Here is a 19515-nt window from a genome sequence, read left to right as displayed (position 1 = left end):
CTTCCCTTCACCTGTGTTATTTTGACATCATACGTCATTGTTTATAGGGCGTGGTCTGGTTGCTAAGGGCATTTACATATTTTAAAATAATGTTTATTCAATTACCTACCATACCCTGTTGTTATAATTGTTAAAACCCTATCATTTGACTCTTGCTAAGGGCATGGTCATGGTTGCTAGGCCAATAACGTATGACACACTCACAATTTGTAGACTAACACTTTTAGAATCATCACGAGTAGTTTGAGAGGTAAAGCTCAATACCAAAATCACTTGCATCATCTACAAGACTGACAGACAGACAGACAGACAGACAGACAGACAGACAGACCGACCGAGACATTTTACCTTGAACCAACCTGTAGTTCAGTGTTAAAGTTAGATAATGTTTCCAAGCAACCTCAAGGAGAGATTGATTCCAGTGCCATTCACATACACTTCTTACATTATGTTAAGTACCTCATAAAATTTTAATGAAATCAATAAAACAATAATTTTTGTACAATAAATATTCCTGACAGACATTGCACCAAGAGATCATGGGTTTTTTTATCCATAATTTGCATATCGCCAATGTGATCATCATGTACATGTAATTACTATCATTTCATATGTACATCCCTACAAACATCCATATGAATTTCAGCCAAATCAGCCAAGTACTTTTGGAATTAAGATTAATTTGCATATCACTGATGGGATCATTATGTCATGAATATTTCCCAATCTACACTCCTATAAGAACATTCCAACAAAATTTCAGACCAATCTGCCCCATAGTTTTTTACTTTACATTTTTTAATCAAAAATCACATTTTTAATCAAAAATCACACACCAGTGGTAAGATCATTTTGATTTGAACAATTTCCCAACTAGACACCCAAGATAATATACTGACCAATTATCATGGCAATCTGTCCAGCAGTTTTTTCCTTTAAGTTGTTTACACACACACGTACACACGTACACACACACACACACACACACACACACACACACACACACACACACACACACACACACACACACACACACACACACACACACACAGACAGACAGACACTTTTCAATGCCTATAGCACTACTGAATCTTATGAGTTCAGTTATGTGGAAAAAAAACAAAACAAACACAGAGGATTTTGTTGATGACACGACTCATCGGTGGTGATGCCATCTCTCCGAATGATTTTGAAAGAAGCATGCTGATTGGTTGAAGAAACCTTTCAAGATCCTTAAGATTCAAACAAGATTTTCTATTACACATGGTCAGATGTTGGAAGGCGGTGATAACCTGGAACAAAACAAATTACACAAAATGATGGAAATAGAGGTAAATAAAGACATCTTGCCAATTTCGATCTGATTGAAGTATACTATGACATCTAGGAATGAACTGTACACAATGCAAAGTTCATCACACCATAGTTATCACACAGTGTCAACCAAAATAGCTCATTCCAATTTGTAGCAAACCATCAATAAACATCATTTCAATCAACTTTAAGTTTTGGTGGTCTCTCTCATCTAGATGACTATCACCTCATATGGTATTAAGTTCTGAATTTCTGTCAGATCATCATATGAAAGGTTGAGTAGAAAGTCTGTTAAACTGTCAAGTGTGACTGTCTCACCCCATTTTCAAATCCTCAATATCTTGACACATTGAAACAACAGAGTGAAATTCCAAGTTCTCTGCTGTTGCTTTGACACAATCAAGGTTTATGTGGTTGTCAGTTGGCAAGGTAGTTGAATACAGTACATCGAGTAACATTCTCAGTTCTGTTGCACTGATGCCTTCAAGCTGTATCTCTGTTGGCCTTCCATTCCACTTCATACAACTAAGGGTTGCAATCACGCCATTCTTGGCTGGGTATTTCTTTACTCCAGTGTTGTTTGCCTCACAACTGTCTGTTGTAGCTTCATCTGTGTGTAACAAGACAAAGTGACACAAAAGGGTTTCATGTAATTTTTTGAATGCCATGTCAGGGGTACAATAAAGTCATGTACTATATCACAATATATTCCTCTCTGTGACCCCTTAGGCCAAGAGTGGGCTGCAAATCTAGTACATGAAATCACCTGAAAGGAATAACTTGGAAATTTTAGATCCACATTTTTTATAGTTTTGTTCTTCCTCAGGCTGACATATCTATCTCTAAGTAACCATGGCTAGAAAATGTGCAAAGGGGATCGCATTATTTCATTTCTCTTCAAATTTAGTATATTAAAAGTCTTGTGTGGCCACGACACCTTCAATGGCATATAGCTTTAAATGCATCCACTAGCTTGTGTACTAAACGCTTGTTGTGCATTTGAAAAATGCATGCTTTAGGTTTTTTTGACATATAATTTTATTTCATGCAGTTAGCCATCCATGAATTTCCATAAACACAAAAGATCTACTTGGAATTTCTATTATTTTAGACATACCTTTTGGACATAGTATATTGCTAAACAAGCTGCTGGCAGCTGCCAGTAGTGCCCCCTGTACTGGGAAGTAGGAGTTGCCAACATTGAGAGAGATATCACATAGTAGATCATAGTCTCTAAGTTCTCCAAGGCCACCCAATACCATTGCACCATGTTGACTGGTACTGAATGAAGTCTCCGTGTCTGCAAGTATTGACTCCAGGTCTTCTTGGCATAAGGAAGATCTTCTAGAAGATGCCACTGATGAAGCAACATAGTCTCCCAAGTCTCCTGTTGGGAAAAATAGTGCCAATGATGTTGTAGCACAACTGTATCAATTATGTGTTATTTTTTAAATCGCACCAAAGGCATTGTGTACAACTGATATTGAAATCCATGTTGTTATTTTATAAAGAATGTACTCCTTTTAGTATGTAAATCTACCAAGTTTGAACTTTTTAAACTTAGATATAATATGCATATCAATGATTACATAGACATGTGATAGATTTTCTTCAAATACTAATCATTTTGGTGAGTGGCTGTTTCATGGTGCCTGGCTTTTGATTAGAAAATATAAATGCCCCAATTGTTGGTGGATTTCATTAATATTCATTTGATGCTGGAAAATGAGAATTGTCAGGAAAGCTTTCAGATATATGTTGGCAAAGCTGGTAATAAATATCCACTGAGCAGATCAGCTTAATTTGCATATCACGAGGTATGTAATTCGCCCAAAACTGACCAATTACGGGCAGAGTTACGAGCTCGTAAGTCTCAAGTACGAGTGACGTCTGAACTCGTAATTTCCATATACGGGTGACGTCATACTCTTGTAGTTGGCCTAATTTTCGATGAGTACGCAGTATTCCGCGAGTATGTGGCGAATATCCGAATTGATCGGTCATCCGAACTGACTACGTGTCCCCCGAAAAAATCTATTGTTCTGATATCAAAGTAATATTTCGGTAAAAATGTGAAGTTTGATGAATGACGATCGACTTGTGAATGAGCGCGGTTTGTCTTGGAGCTACAGTGTGTATTGTTTGTAAACACTTGAATGACGTAATGTAATGACGTACGGTAAAACAAAAGACGACTACATCGAGTGCATTGGAACGATCACACCTTCAATAACATCTCAATAAAGTTGTTCTCCTATTGACCGCCCCGTTGTCTTTTGTATGATTCATAAAAGATTTGAAATGGTGAGAACGGCATGTCACACTCTGACTATATAGGCGACTTTCAAACAACTTGTCGGTATGTAACGCAACCATTGATGATTGACTGTGATACCGAAAAGATGATTGTCGGTCAGAAGTGAAAGGAGTTTCGTTTCTTTTTCCAATAAAGATTTTCAAAGGTGTAAAACTTTTTTTCAGCTTCGGCCTACCTATAAATCTAGGAAGGAATCCTCACTCGATCGTGGAACTTAAGATAAAGTCGAAAGCGATGTCCCGTGTGAACCAGTATCATTGCATGGCGAAGCGGCAGCTATGCTTTCTCCGTGTTTGTTATGGCTAGAGTCGCAGCCTGATTGTTAACCTACCCAGTTGTTATTACTCCGTAGTTTACACAGAAGAGCAGCAGACAGCCGTGCAATGAAACAGAAACCCCTGACTTCGTTTTTCTGAACTTTATTTTTTTTCTCATTGAGTGGCTAAATTGCGGACACATCGTTTTATACACATTGATACAATTTGATTACATTTACATGTCAGTGAACACTATTTATAGATGCAACCATGACAACAATGCGTTCTTATCAGCTGTCCATCACGTCGTCGTCTTTCTTGTAAATACGTTTTTTATTTCTTCTACGCATATTCAATTCGTTTTCCTATTAATATTAAACTCTTTATTTAGTTTTAGTATTAAATAAGTACAATTCATTACGGTAGTACGGTACCTTTCATTTGTCTGAGAGTGCATGTAACATGTGTAAGTGTGATATGCAGTGTACGTGTACGTTCATACTGTATGAGTGCGACCTTTTGACCCCGCCCGTCCCATCTCGATGCAGATCGCATATCCGAACTGACCACATATCCGAACTAAATGCATGTCCCCGTAAGCGTTCGGATAATCGACGTCACTCGTATTTCAGACTTACGAGCTCGTTACGTCACCCGTATATATACGTTCAGACGTCACTCGTACTTGAGACTTGCGAGCTCATAACTCTGCCCGTACTTGGTCAGTTTTAGGCCAATTACTTACATGATATCACTGATGGGATCATGTCCTCAACAATTTTTAATTAATATAAACACCCTTAAGAATGTTCCCATCAATTTTCAGACCGATCTGCCGAGTAGTCTCGGACTTTAAGTTTTTTGACCAAAAATCACATTTTTCGACCCAAATCACACACTGGTGGCAAGATAATTTTCATTTGAAAAATTTCCCAACTAGACACCCAAGGTAATATTGCCATATATCATGGCAATTGGTCCAGTGGTTTTTGACTTTAAGTTGTTTACACACATCCACATACACATACAGACAGACAGACAGACAGACAGACACTTTGCCATGCCTATAACACTACTGAACCTTATTAGTTCAGTTGTGCTAAAAAAAGCAGTCTGGTTCCTAACGGACTGTATTCCATACTACGTTATCTTCATACTATTCCGTCTAGTCAATCCTGTTACTCTTGCATAGAATTCTGTGCTCCCCTATGGCGTTCATATAAACATAACATCACTGTGTCCCCACCTAATTTTAGTTTACATAGACTGGAGGTGGAGTCCTGGTTGGACATTTGCATATCATATCAGTCCTAAAGATCCTAGAAACATGAGAACGATGATGACAGCCTGTCGATTTGTGATGGATTACTACTGACATGCACCGTTTGTGCTTCGCCCACAATTTAACATCTTGAGTAACGGGATTGACTAGACGGAATAGTATGAAGATAACGTAGTGTGGAATGCGGTCCCTCAGGAACTAGACTAAAAAATCCCAAAAACAGAAGAAAACCCTCAAAATCACAACAAACACTACAATCATTGAAGCTAGGTTGGGACATATCTTGGGACCAAATTTTGGATGTGTTACTTTACTTGATCAAACATAACATCATTACTTTTGTACATAAACAGTGGGCTCCTAATAAGTATTAAAAGATTATTGAAGCAAATGAAAAGCAGCATTGCTAGTCTGTTCTTTTAGTGGTCTGAGCTGAGAACAATTAAAAATTTGCAGGGGAATCACTCTTTTTACGTAACATGTAAATCAATGATCAGATCACTTTCATACAATCAATTATTAATCTACACATCCAAAGTAAACTCCCTACCAAATACAAACACAATCAGTCAGGCAGTTCTAGACTTTAATTGGTTCACATCGATCTACACACATACAGACACAGACACAGACACAGACAGACAGACAGACAGACGGACACACACACACACACACACACACACACACACACACACACACACGTATGTATGTATGCATGCATGCGTACATGTACTAACATATATTTTTGATGCCTATAGGAACCTCAGTTCAGTTTCGCTAAAAAAAAATTATTCATTTTTAATATCCACATGCTGGGCCAGCCCTGTTGTTACCTATGCAATACACTTCACTCTTGGTATAGGCAGCATCTTAATTGCTGGGTGACTATATGTCCATTTGCCTGACCATCTATGTTGTTATTTATTTTTGCAATACACACATTCATTTCACTGTTGCTATGGGAATGGGCTAGTTGCTAGGCATATTTGTGTTCATTTTGACGAATGTTTTATCCATTTGCCTATCCACCCCTGTTATTTCCCTTTCCATATAAACTGTCTTGCAAGACCTTCTGACAAAATCAAATGGACATTTTCGAAGTCACCACATCCTCGACAACAGTATCGTATAGTACATATTCAAGATATCAACCTCATGTCCACATATTGATTGCATGCACTCATCCTCATCTATGTCAGGTACCAAGTTCTAGATTCTTACTTTTCTCCAGTGTGAATTTTTGTCTTATTGTTATCATTGCATTTCCTTTATTTGAAATAAAAGTTACAATCTATGACCTCAATTAAGTTGTGCTAAAATGTGTGAAATTGAGATCAGACTATCGTTTGTGTTTGAAACTCACCCCTTGCAGCGATACGATTTGCCTTCAGGATATGTTTGGGTACTCTGAGTGTGCACACTTCCTGGAAGCCATCTCTTGGAAGCTTTAGTGATGTCTCCCATCTATCTAACTCTACATTGTAACATTGTAGAGTGCGTCTTGTCTTCAGGTTACCAATTGCAAACTGACCATGTAGTGTCAAAATGTAGTTATTCCAGGCAGCACTGCGGTACCCTGTCATGGACAAACGGTTTGTGACCAATTCTTCAGAGGGAATTTCTACACTTTGGAGCCACTGGTTGAGTTCAGGATCATAGCATTCAATGCTGAATTCGCTGGCAATGGTCATGGAAGACTTGACTATCCGCCCACCAACCATGTAGATACGGTCATTCACCACAGCCATTGTGTGCCATGCACGCTTGTTTGGCATCAGTGCCTTCTGCTGCCATGTTGGAGATGGTAATGCTGGATCATACATCAGCAGATTCTTGGAGTATAGAGACCCATCAGTGCAGCCACCAGACAAGTATATTCTGTCTTTGTATACACATCCACCCATACCATACATTGGTCTTGGAAGGGATGTTCCATACTCCCAGGCATTCAGAATTGGGTTATAGAATTCTACCGATACTAGACCATCTCTCAGCAATGCATTCCGACCTCCAATAGCGTACAGTAAACCTCTACATGCAAGCAAACAGAAATTGGTACGCTTTGCATGCATTGATGCTACAAAGGACCATCTGTCGAATCTTGGGTCATACCGATAGACTGCATCAGTTGTGTACTCACATCCCATGGGGTCAGTCTCATAGCAGTCATGATCTTCACCACCAGCTATGTACAAGAAATTATCAAGAGTGACTACACTGTATGCAATATGCTCCATTGGCATATCAGCAAGAATGTGCCATTCACTGAGTTCAATATCAAAGTAATACATCTGACTACATGTGTATGCATTTTCTGCAATACCACCAGTAGCAAGCAGGACCTCCTCATCACAGGGCATGTAACCATCGCACATTACATGGTATGGCAAGGCATGAAACTTCATGGCTTCCAGTAGGTGTTTACGACATCCTAAATTCTGACTCATAAAATCAACACTCTGGACATGATCAATGACATCCTCAGGTGACATGCGACAGAAGTTGATGTGTGGTACCAGCATAGCAATGCTGGTAACACGGTGTTCCCAGTCATGCTGTACCCACTTGTGGAAGAGCTGGAAAATTTGTAGTGGTGGGTACATGTTCAGTTTGTCACTCTTTAAGAAGGCATTCATTTGGTGGACCGATAATTCCATTATCTGACCACTATCCTTCCTTGCAACATTCATGAACATATCCACTGTTCTCTCGTCATCCACAAACCTCTCCATCAAACTGTACGTCGTCGCAGCATTTGCTAAATCTAGAAAATTCTCCACACCAAGTTCAGATTGTAGATAATGTACACAGAAATCTAGTGCTGTCTCCATCTGGAAGTGGCTTGCAGCTGTTAGAACACTCTCAAAGTTGCCATGAGAGAGGTTCAACTCTGATGTATACAGGAAAGAGAGTACAGTTTCAAGGCCATCAGCTGACACTCCATGCAACTCAATTTCTGGTTGCTTTGATGTGGATTCCTTCATCCCTCCTGTGAACATGGCCTTGAAGTAGTCACTACTTGAGGAAAGCATTGCTTTGTGACTGTAGAACTTCTTGTTTTCAGCAACAAGTACGACATCTGTCAGATCACCACTGACTCTCAACTCATTCAGACCACTAAGCAGTTGATGGAAATACTTCACAATGACAACAGAGCTGCCATTATTGACAGCAAAGTAATCAAGCGGTTCGTTCGTTTCCTCAACCTGTTTACCTTTGAATTTCAGGTCTTCTGGCACTTGTCCATCTTCTGTGAATGAGAACATTGAGAGCAAGATGATTTGGTACCAGTTACTTTGCTAATAATAAGTAAGTTTCCATTCAAGTCGTCTGACCTAATAAATACTGGTTAATGAAATGAAAATCGAATCATTCCATTCATTTGTAAATACAGTGCAGAATTTATCATCCATCTTATATGCAAATTAGATTCCTATTTCTTAATAACTACTGCAGACAACACTTGATTGAAACAATTCAACTTTGACTTCATTTCCAATCAGACAATGATTAATACATTTATATAAATGATGATACAATGAAAAGAATTCAGTTTCATCTAAGTCAAATACATGCCACATCAGAGAAACTTGAACAAGGGACCTATCAGTCAGAATATCTCCTACATGTATGGTTTTTTTTTGTTCTTGTTTTTGTAACATGTGTATAAGTGGTTCTGCCGTTCAGCTCTTCCATTATTCAGTTTTGTTTTAGTAAAGTAATACAGTGGTTAGTGTTTTCATATGATGACTCACACACAATATAGAACACATTTCACACAGAAAGTTGGTAAAAATATTGTACTTTCATAGTCACCTTTTCACAAAAATTCTATTTTTAGCCCTAATTGGCATATTAATACCAAATCAACTTGTCTTGATAAAACTTATATCTGCTCATCCCAAGACACCTACACCTACATGTACACAACAAATTTCAAGTCAATTAGCCCAGTAGAGTTTGGAGATGAAGATTTTTTAAGCACTTTACCAAAACATTCTATTTTTTAGAGTTGCATGTTAATGACCCTGTCAATTTGTCTTGAAGAAAGTTGTATTTGCTCATCCCAAGACAATAGGCTACACAACAAATTTCAACTCAATTGGCCCAGTAGTTTTCAGGGGTAGGTAACAAATACTAGTCTAGAGCACGATCGTTATAGTGACAAGTACAAATATAAAAGTTGCGGGAAAATTCTACATAGTACCTGGGAGAAAAAGTTTTTCGCTAACTCCTCCAACAAACGGTGGAATCAATCAATGAAATTTTCCCTGTTGTTCCTCCAACCAATTCTTCCCAGAATGCACGCTATAGGAATACGTATTTTCGATTTTTAGTAGTAGAAATCGACTGATTCTTACCTTCAGGATTGTCGATGTTACTTGCCGCCATGTTGAATATGCAATGGACGGTGGGAAAATCAGGACTTTGTGTTCGTCGCAATATAGACTTTGCTTGTAAATAAACGACTTGTACCAGGTACTATGTAGAATTTTCCCGCAACTTTTATATTTGTACTTGTCACTATATCGATCGTGTTCTAGACTAATATTTGTTACCTACCCCTGGTTTTGTACAAGAAGATTTTTGAAGCAGTTTACCCAAGATTCTATATTTTAGACCTAATTTGTATAACAATGACACAATCAATTTCTCTTGAACAAACTTCTATCTGCTCATCAAATGACAGGTCAAATTGATATCGGTCCAGCAGTTTTTGACTTTAAGTTTTTTACACACACACACTCACACATCCACACAGACAGACACTAAGCCATGCCTACAGCACTTCTGAACTGAACAAGATAAGTGACACAAAACAACAGCCGGTGCCTCTGATGTCGGTTGACGGAAAGCTTTATGACTTTATATCTGTCATGTTCTAAAATAAACTCCCATAGTGTTCGAGGACTGTTCATGCCCACTCATTAGTCCCCGCCGGACGAAGTCCGGGACGGGGACTTATGGATTGGGTTCCGTCTGTCCGTGCGTCCGTTCGTCCGCAGCCGTTTCTTGGAGATGCCTGGACCAATTTTTTTCAAACTTGGCACAGGGGCAACATACAATGGCATACATATGCACGTCAATTTGTTTCATGATACGATCCAATATGGCCACCTAGCAGCCCTTTTGTTTGTGAATTTTCATGTCCAAAGCCATAACTCAGACATGCTTGAACAGATCTCATTCAAAGTTGGTATTAGGACAGTGTTCTATGACATACATGTGCATATCCATTTTCATCGTGATATGATACCCCATACCCGACCAATCCTTTATTGTTGTAGGCATGTTCCATTTCCAACAAGCAGACACAACATATCTAAGTCCGTTTGATTTAGGTTCACAAGTGTTGTTGCATGATCAGAGTAGTGATAATTCCTTAAAACCCAATCATAGCGGGGACTATGTCATTCTCAATGCAGATGTTTTGATGGTGCAACAACAATCATATCTGGATATTTCAAGACACCTTCACACTAAATGTCAGCACAATAGACCCATTAGTTTTGGAGAAGAAGATTGAAATACAAAAAGTTGATGTACGGATGGATGGACGGAAGGCTGGACGGATAAAAGATGGTCAAAGGTCAGACATCAACCTACTTCAAAGGTCAGACATCAACCTAGCCCTATAGCTCTGCTCCGCTGCACGGCACGTCAGATTACCCAAAATACAGTATGATTTGTATGCGCGGAGATCGAAGGCGCCGACCCATACGGAAGACACATACATTGTTGCCGGTTCTACACATGCATTACGTTGTATATGTCACTTTCAAGAAAATATTTGATGGCGATCGCGTTGTCCCTTCTGTCCCAAAGAAGTAAAATTTACTCAGTCATGAATTTATTTGTCTCTTTCTTTTTGCTCAAAAGCCTGGGTTTAGTACACATAATTTACCGAGCTGTGGTGCATGCTCATAATAGCATAGTATACGTAAGTCTAAGTTTATCTGTTCTCTGCATAGCGTCAGGGCATACATCATTTACTTATCGTGGTCAGCGACCCTGTCGTATCATAATCACAATTTAGACTATTCACAGTTAGAAATTTATTGGCTGAATTTTATTTCTCCGGGTTGATTGCTCGAAAGTTAGAGCGTAATTACAGGTGTTTACACTACTGTACAAAACATGTGGCCTGTGTGATGATTGCATCCGGGGATGGTGTATGTGCACCGTGCACGTCATTTTTTTTGTAGAAAATACGAGGATTTACAACCCAGCCACCCCACAATCACAATTAATAATAAGTACAAGTACATACATGTACATTTACTTACAGTTATAAATTTTATTTGTGTCATTTCTCACTCGAAGGCAAGAATATAATATTAGTACATCATACAATTCACCAAGTGACAGCATTACAAGCATAAGGTGTACACGTAACTTGACTAATGTTGTGCCTAGCATGATACGTGTTACATCATGCATGTGCACCACTGAGGCACCGATTGTCCATAGAAAATACAGGTAATGATTTACGACCCTGCTGCATACTGTCTTATATTTACATTTAATAAAACTACACAAACATTTATTCACGGCTACGAATTCATTTTCTCTCGAAAGCCATAGTTTATTACATCACGTAATTCACAGATTTGTGGGGATAAATGCTTTGTATAGAACATACCCGCTGATGATTTACGAACCTGCTGTCCCGTAGTTGTCATACATGGTGACATTTTCGAAAATTCTATATGACTGCAGGGACTACGTTCAAATCCTATCTCCATCAAGGAATTCACTATGTGCCTAAGCACCCAGTATATCATTCGATTCATATCCACACGTACCACAATTCTTCGTTCATGGATTTAGAAAACGTAGAGACAGACAACTTTGAAATGTGACAAAAATCCCCAAATTTGTGAATTTTCAGGAAAATTAGTCTAAAAATGACAATAAATGCACAAATACAAATGTGCGAACGTAGTTTGTTTTCATACCAGCTGATTATCACGTGTAGTGGCTTTTCCGACAACATCATAAGTTTATGAATTAAAGTGGCCATATGGATGAGGATTGGGTATTTAGTTTGGATTTTTAATTCACAAATTTAAACAATTTTATCATGGCTTCCTACTTGAAAAATCAATGTGAAACAACATATGCCAAGTCTTTGTTTGTAGCTCAATACTTTGCAAAAAGCTAAAACATACGTAAAACGTTTGTTATTGTACATACAATAACAAAGATTTTACACGTTTATTAAGCATTTGCAATTTATTGAGTTACAAACAAGGACTTGGCATATGTTGTCACATTGATTTTTCAAGGAGGATGTCATGATAAAATTGTTTTGTAAATTAACAATCCAAGATAAATATGCACATATATGTCATAGAACACTGTGTCAATACCAACTTTGAATGAGATCTGTTCAAGCATGTCTGAGTTATGGCTTTGGACAGGGAAAATGGCTGCTAGGCGGCAATATTGGATTGTATCACGACAACAATAAATATGCACATGTATGTCATAGAACACTGTCCTAATACCAACTTTGAATGAGATCTGTTCAAGCATGTCTGAGTTATGGCTTTGGACAGGGAAAATTCGCAAACAAAATGGCTGCTTGGTGGCTATATTGGATCGTATCATGAAACAAATTGACGTGCATACAAATGTATGTATGCCATGAAAATGGATATGCACATGTATGTCATAGAACACTGTCCTAATACCAACTATGAATGAGATCTGTTCAAGCATGTCTGAGCTATGGCTTTGGACATGGAAAATTCGCAAACAAAATGGCTGCTAGGCGGCCATATTGGACCGCATCATGTCAACAATGAATATGCACATGTATGTCATAGAACACTGTCCTAATACCACCTTTGAATGAGATCTGTTCAAGCATGTCTGAGTTATGGCTTTGGACAGGGAAAATTCACAAACAAAATATTGGATTGTATCATGAAACAAATTGACATGCATATGTATGCCATGTTGCCCCTGTACCCCTGAAAAAAATTGGTCCAAGCATCTCCAAGAAATGGCTCCGGACGGATGGACAGACGGACGGACGGAACCCAATCCATAAGTCCCCGTCCCGGACTTCGTCCAGCGGGGATTATCAATGTCAACGTGTAATATTACCGAACCCTAGGCAATCTGATTGCATATCGGGACAACTGATCATGTATCAGCGAAAATTAAAGGATATCGGGCCTGATACGTGAAAACCCTCTGGGGAGAACACTGGGATACATAAATTTTGTTTCACAGTTAAATTTGATCAGGGATGAGCAAATCTATTTCTAAGCTTATTAATAACAAGTCATTGAGAATGACATAGTCCCCGCTATAATTGGGTTTTAAGGAATTACCACTAGTCTGATCACGCAACAACATTTGTGAACCTAAAACAAACAGACTTAGATATGTTGTGTGTGCTTGTTGGACATGGAATATGCCTTCAACAATAAAGGATTGGTTGGGTATGGGGGATCATATCACGATGAAAATGGAGTCTGAGTTATGGCTTTGGACATGGAAAATTCACAAAACAAAATGGCTGCCAGGCAGCCATATTGGATCGTATCACGACGAAAATGGATATGCACATGTATGTCATAGAAAACTGTCCTAATACCAACTTTGAATGAGATCTGTTTAAGCATGTCTGAGTTATGGCTTTGGACATGGAAAATTCACAAACAAAATGGCTGCCAGGCAGCCATATTGGATCGTATCACAACGAAAATGGATATGCACATGTATGTCATAGAACACTGTCCTAATACCAACTTTGAATGAGATCTGTTCAAGCATGTCTGAGTTATGGCTTTGGACATGTAAATTCACAAAAAAAATGGCTGCTAGGCGGCCATATTGGATCGTATCATGACAACAATGAATATGCACATGTATGTCATAGAACACTGTCCTAATACCAACTTTGAATGAGATCTGTTAAAGCATGTCTGAGTTATGGCTTTAGACAGGGAAAATTCGCAAACAAAATGGTTGCTAGGCGGCCATATTGGATCGTATCATAAAACAAATTGACGTGCATATGTATGCCATAGCATGTTGCCCCTGTACCAAGTTTGAATAAAATCGGTCCAGGCATCTCCAAGAAACGGCTGCGGACGGACGGACGGACGGACGGACAGATGGAACCCAATCCATAAGTCCCCGTTCCGGACTTCGTCCGCGGGGACTAACAATGTAGAAGTACCAACAAGAGTAACCAAAGCTCAGTATAGGAGTACCTTTCAATTCAAAATATGTATAGAACAATCTTTGATTGTCATGAGAAGTACGTCAAGATTTTGATGCAGCTTTATTGTGAACTATGTAATATTTACAATAGCATGATTGTTTCACAAAAATTCTGTGAGACGACACAAAACCAGTCCACACGACGTATCATTCAACTTTACCTAGCTATACAATCACCGTTTGTAAAATTTGAGTCGTAGATCCCTCATCTGAATTTAAGCATATTTAGTGTGAAACAAATTACAAACTAAATTAAACCTCTTAGATTTATACTATTTGATCGAATTATATTTTAAGTTATTTAAACATGCAACTGGTGGCGCCTGGGACCATTTTTGCATATGACTGACTGTATGTTTGGAGGTGGAGAATTTGTGATGACTCACTGGCAAGTAATCACCAAAATATAAACATTCCCTATGTCTGGGTTTGTCACATGCAAATGCTGCATATTTGAATAATCCTGAATGACACAAAATCTAAGCAGCTGTTTACAGGGGAATTTGTCTCATTTGGAAAGTTTTTTTCATTCTATGAAACAAACAGACTGATTTTCAACTAATTTGTGTATCAAGCTACCATCCTATGACTTTCACAAACAATTTGTACATGATACATGACCTGTGTGTTTCTCGGAGCACAGAAAAAATGCTGAAAACAAGACCAAGAAGCTAGTGCTCTGTACAACAGTTTGAATTTCCCACATTTGCATAGATTAGCCATAATCCTCTTTATATAGGGCAGTTGTGTCTTTCAACGAAATTTGTAGTAGAAATGTGAAAGAAAAACGTCATTTCATGAAATTTGGGCTATGAATTACTGGATACGTTCGTAACTTACGTTGTAAATGTAAACAGATGTGGCCATCATGTGTAAATACATCGCGCAATTTCCTAGCTCTGGATGTACATGTACATGTATATGCTATGAGGTTCAACATGTCTTGGCGAACCTCATAGCATATACATCCAGAGCTAGCGATTTCTCTATTCAACTAGGGCATTTAGGAATATATGATCCTGTACTTGCGGACCAAAATGAACTTTCAGAATATGTCAAACAAAAGTCTCTTATCGGCGATATAAATGTCAAAACCGTACTTCAATTGCCTAACCGTGTACATGTAACGTTATTTCAATCTATGCTTGGCAATTGGCATGATTGGTAGGCCTGCTTCCCACATGGCCCATACATGTACATGTATACTGGCTTTACTGTGATGCCTTGATACTCCATACAACGTTATGTTAAATCTTGCTAACAGACCAATAATTACAATGTATAAAACTTTGTACATACTGTGGTTTCAGAAGAAACATGGCGGCTACCAGTCAAATTATTATACACACTTAGTAAAGTCCGGGAAACAGCCATTGACTCTCGGTAGGTGAAAATTTTGATTCGCCACTGAGGTGATTAACTTAGATTTTTATCGCCATTTGACATTTTCTTTCGCATTTGCAACAGTGGCGAACAGGTAGCATGAACACAATATTTTGGGATGCAAAACAAATTCAATTGAAAGCAAAATCGATTTTGTCGGATGAGAACTAAAATGGGTAAACCCCCACCACCAAACTAAAGAAATTTAGTTTTTTATCCGACATTGTAGTATTGATCTCGCCCCTTATAATATAGGGAAGTCCATCTGTGTGTCTGTGTCTGTGTCATCCTTTTCTCAAAAATACCCAACTCAATTCAAACAAAATTTGGTCCACATCTTTAGGATAATGGCTAGCACTGGCTAGGTTTTGGTGAATGTTCAATGAATATTAATAAGGAATTTGCATAAATAATGATTTTTGGTAATTAGACAATATCTTAATATTGATGGACAGAACACGTGTTGCATAAAAAGGGGATTTCTGATGTTGCTTTCAACCATATTTAGTAATTTGCATAATATTAATAAATCATTTTCTGTAATCAGGTAATACCTTTTGAGCTTCAAATTTCATATAATTTGGGACATACACATGTACTTTGATGACAACAAAGAAACAATAAATCTTGTTGATGTAGTTTGTAAAGCTAAGAAGTAATTTGTATAATGTCGGCAATTAGGCAAAACTCAAGAATGCAACTTGCAAGCTTACAATGCCATATAATTTACATACATGTACACTAGATTGGAGTCTATCCATGTCAATAACAGTAGATTTCAGCTCATTTATATATGGACATTTGGGAGGACATTATGGATGCTTCTATTTTGCAAGCTAAAGCTACTGCTACTATTAACTACTTCATTTACATTCTTGAGAAATTCAGAATATTGAAACTTTGACTCACCTTCTGTGGGAGAGAATTCCTGCCTTACTGGTTTATGCTGGGGTAACTTTATGGTACAGCATTCAGCCCCAGCATAGCCGACTGGCAACTTAGCCACAGTGTACCAAACTCCCTCAGTTGTCATGTAACATTGCACAAGATTGAGGTCTTCACACTCTTCAAAATCCAGACATTTCTTGGTACCACCAACAATGAAAATGTTATCATCAAAAGCAGCTATACCATGCCATACTACAGGACCTGGTAGTTCTACAGACAGCCTGTTCCATTCATCCTTCTCAGGACTGTAACATTCCACAGAACACTCAACTCCTGAACTGGTCATTAGGTTTCTTCCACCAATAGCAAATATCTTATCAGACAGAATACACATTCTATGTCCTGCACGTTCCACAGACATAGGTTGCCTCTTTTCCCAGCTTGCTAGTCTTGGATCATAACAAAACACAGCATTAGAGAATTCTCGGCAGAAGTTGGAACTAAGAGCAGTCATGAGTATTGCCACATCATCCTCTACATTGTTCAAGTCAAACATTGAACACCCTCCACTTATGTACAGCTTTCCACCATACACAACACTAGCATGTAGCATGGTCGGGAACTGCAGTTGTGCTACATATTCCCAGTTATCTGTCAATGGATCATAACTTTCCACAGTGATACTTGCGATAATAAGATGAGGCTTGGTATCAGTCTCTACCATATCTTCAATAGAGACAGATTCCTCCATGGGGCTGGAGTGATTTAATCCTCCCACAGCATAAAGTTTGCTGTCAAGAGCATTCAAAGTGAAAAACGCTCTCTTTTCAAGCATTGGTTTACACATGGTCCATTTACCTGACCTAGAATCATAACGATGAACTCGACGGGAAATTTGTTGATTGACTGGATGGTGCACATCATGATTACTTCCTCCACCAACATAAAAGAAATCATTCAAGACAGTGACAGAATGACTGTACACAAACTCAGGCAAAGGGGATAGCTCAGTCCACTGCTGTTGATTTGGTTCTAAGTGCATGACACTCTTAACACGAAGCTGCATCATACCATTTTGTTGTTGAATGCCACCAGCAGCAATCAATACCTCTTGGCTATATTCATTCGGTGGTCCTGATAGACAATGCACTGACTGGCGATGTGGTGCAGCATTATAATTCAGTGCTTCAAGAATTTGGCTATGGCACTCTGGATTAGATACCAACCAATCATGAGGTTGGACACATCGAACTAAATCGATACAACTGATCTGTGTCAAGTCCACATGGCAAAGTAGCTTTCCTGCAAACTCAAGTCGTTTGTGGTCATTTTTTACCCATCTTATGATAATGTTCAGAAGATCAAAGTTGGCAGAAAAGCGTTGAGCATCACTGCTCTGTAAGAAGTTGCTCAGTTCTTGTGGAGTTGAATCTTCAATGTGGAGCAAAGAGAGCATATTTTGTGAAAGAGAAAGTTCATCTGGGATTGAAGCCCCACCATCCATTCCACCTTCTGATGTCTTCACCTACATGTATGGGGAAAAGAAGCATTTATAAACCTACACTGTACCAATGGCATCATAGAAAAACTCTATACTTGTTGTTTTTTAATATTCATTCACATACCGATCTAGCCCTGTTGATACATAAATCAATGCAATATACGCCATCATTTAAATTTTTTGAATCTTATATGCACTTGTCTAACATTAGAACAAGTCATGTTATTTTTGTAATATATATCATTTCACTGTTGCTATGTCTAGTTGCTAGGCATTTACCCAAATGTTTTTAATTAATCAAAATTGCACACTGAATATTTATGAGTCCTGAGTGCCTATATCCTAACAGTGTAAACATCTCTTGCGAATAATCCGTGTGTGAACCCCATGGTACAATAGTCCATAGCAAAGATACCCATTACAGACACAAAATCAAATTAATGCTTTTCTGAAATCAAAAACAATAATTGTTATAAAATCAACCAGATTTAAACTGAATGCCTTTCCGTAAGGCTTCTTGTCAAAATCAACATGCCCGGCATTACCAGTAATCACTCTTGACGACGTGTAGTCACTTGTGCCGCTGTTCAGCGACGTGCATATTCATGAGTTTGGACAGAATATTCATGAGGAAATAATGTAGACAATGGTGTTCTTGTCTATTGTCTTTGTCATCATGCCCTACTCTCAACAACGTGCTCACTATTTACGCCTTTCTTCACGTATTTACGCCAAGCATTGTTTGTTATGTTTTATGTTACATGCATAAATAAAAGAATATGCCTCACTTTCAGACTTCTAAAATATATAATAATAAAATTACTACCACATCACTTAGTACATTGTATTATGTTTTGACGTACTCGAGTCTTTATTTTTTTAATTCTGAAAATTTAATTTTGAAGTTGTATGCGAGAAGTTTGGTCATACGCACAGTTCATTTCATGTGCAAATTTACATTCATAATTCCATTCTTACACGCACAATGCTAACTATTCCTTCCATAGTTTTCAACACATCAACATGTCAACAGGTAATTTCGTGCGATAACATGAACAAAGTAAAGGTTGGCATAACAGCTGTCTCAAGATATCACAAGACGAAACGGATATTCCCACAGAACGATGCCCCAACCTACCCGACCACGACTTCCCTAACCTGTAGTACTTGATAACACCAAATGGATACATGACTTTGAAACGATGCGAGACTGACCCTACGATGCACTACGACAAAATAGGTAGGCAGCACTACAACTATGGATGCAGTGGTCAATTGGTAGTTATAAATCGTATTGAAGATTTCCAGCCAACATGCATCACAGTCCATG

General features: G+C 38.3%; 1 protein-coding gene across 1 annotated transcript; it reads right to left on the bottom strand.

Annotated features, from left to right (window-relative positions):
* Window positions 1-1061: 1061 nt before the first annotated feature.
* Window positions 1062-17478, bottom strand: LOC144449466 (kelch-like protein 26). The gene is made up of 4 exons (XM_078140002.1): window positions 16706-17478; window positions 6534-8420; window positions 2405-2701; window positions 1062-1909 (listed from the first exon to the last, which is right to left on the bottom strand). The coding sequence occupies exons 1-4, from the start codon at window positions 17433-17435 to the stop codon at window positions 1629-1631; spliced, it is 3195 nt and encodes a 1064-aa protein (XP_077996128.1). The 5' UTR covers window positions 17436-17478; the 3' UTR covers window positions 1062-1628.
* Between the last annotated feature and the right edge of the window lie 2037 nt (window positions 17479-19515).

Source organism: Glandiceps talaboti, chromosome 18 (assembly GCF_964340395.1).
Source record: "Glandiceps talaboti chromosome 18, keGlaTala1.1, whole genome shotgun sequence".
NCBI lineage: Eukaryota > Metazoa > Hemichordata > Enteropneusta > Spengelidae > Glandiceps > Glandiceps talaboti.
The sequence above is the reverse complement of the archived record's forward strand: the minus strand, read 5'-3'. Positions and strand labels throughout refer to the sequence as shown.

Excerpts from the sequence above, each read along its gene's own strand:
- LOC144449466 (XM_078140002.1), bottom strand. The coding sequence starts at position 17,435 with ATGGAGGAATCTGTCTCTATTGAAGATATGGTAGAGACTGATACCAAG. Across the intron at positions 8,421-16,705 it reads GGAATTCTCTCCCACAGAAG|AAGATGGACAAGTGCCAGAA; the intron begins GTGAGTCAAAGT and ends TCTCATTCACAG. Across the intron at positions 1,910-2,404 it reads TAAAATAATAGAAATTCCAA|ACAGTTGTGAGGCAAACAAC; the intron begins GTAGATCTTTTG and ends AAGCTACAACAG.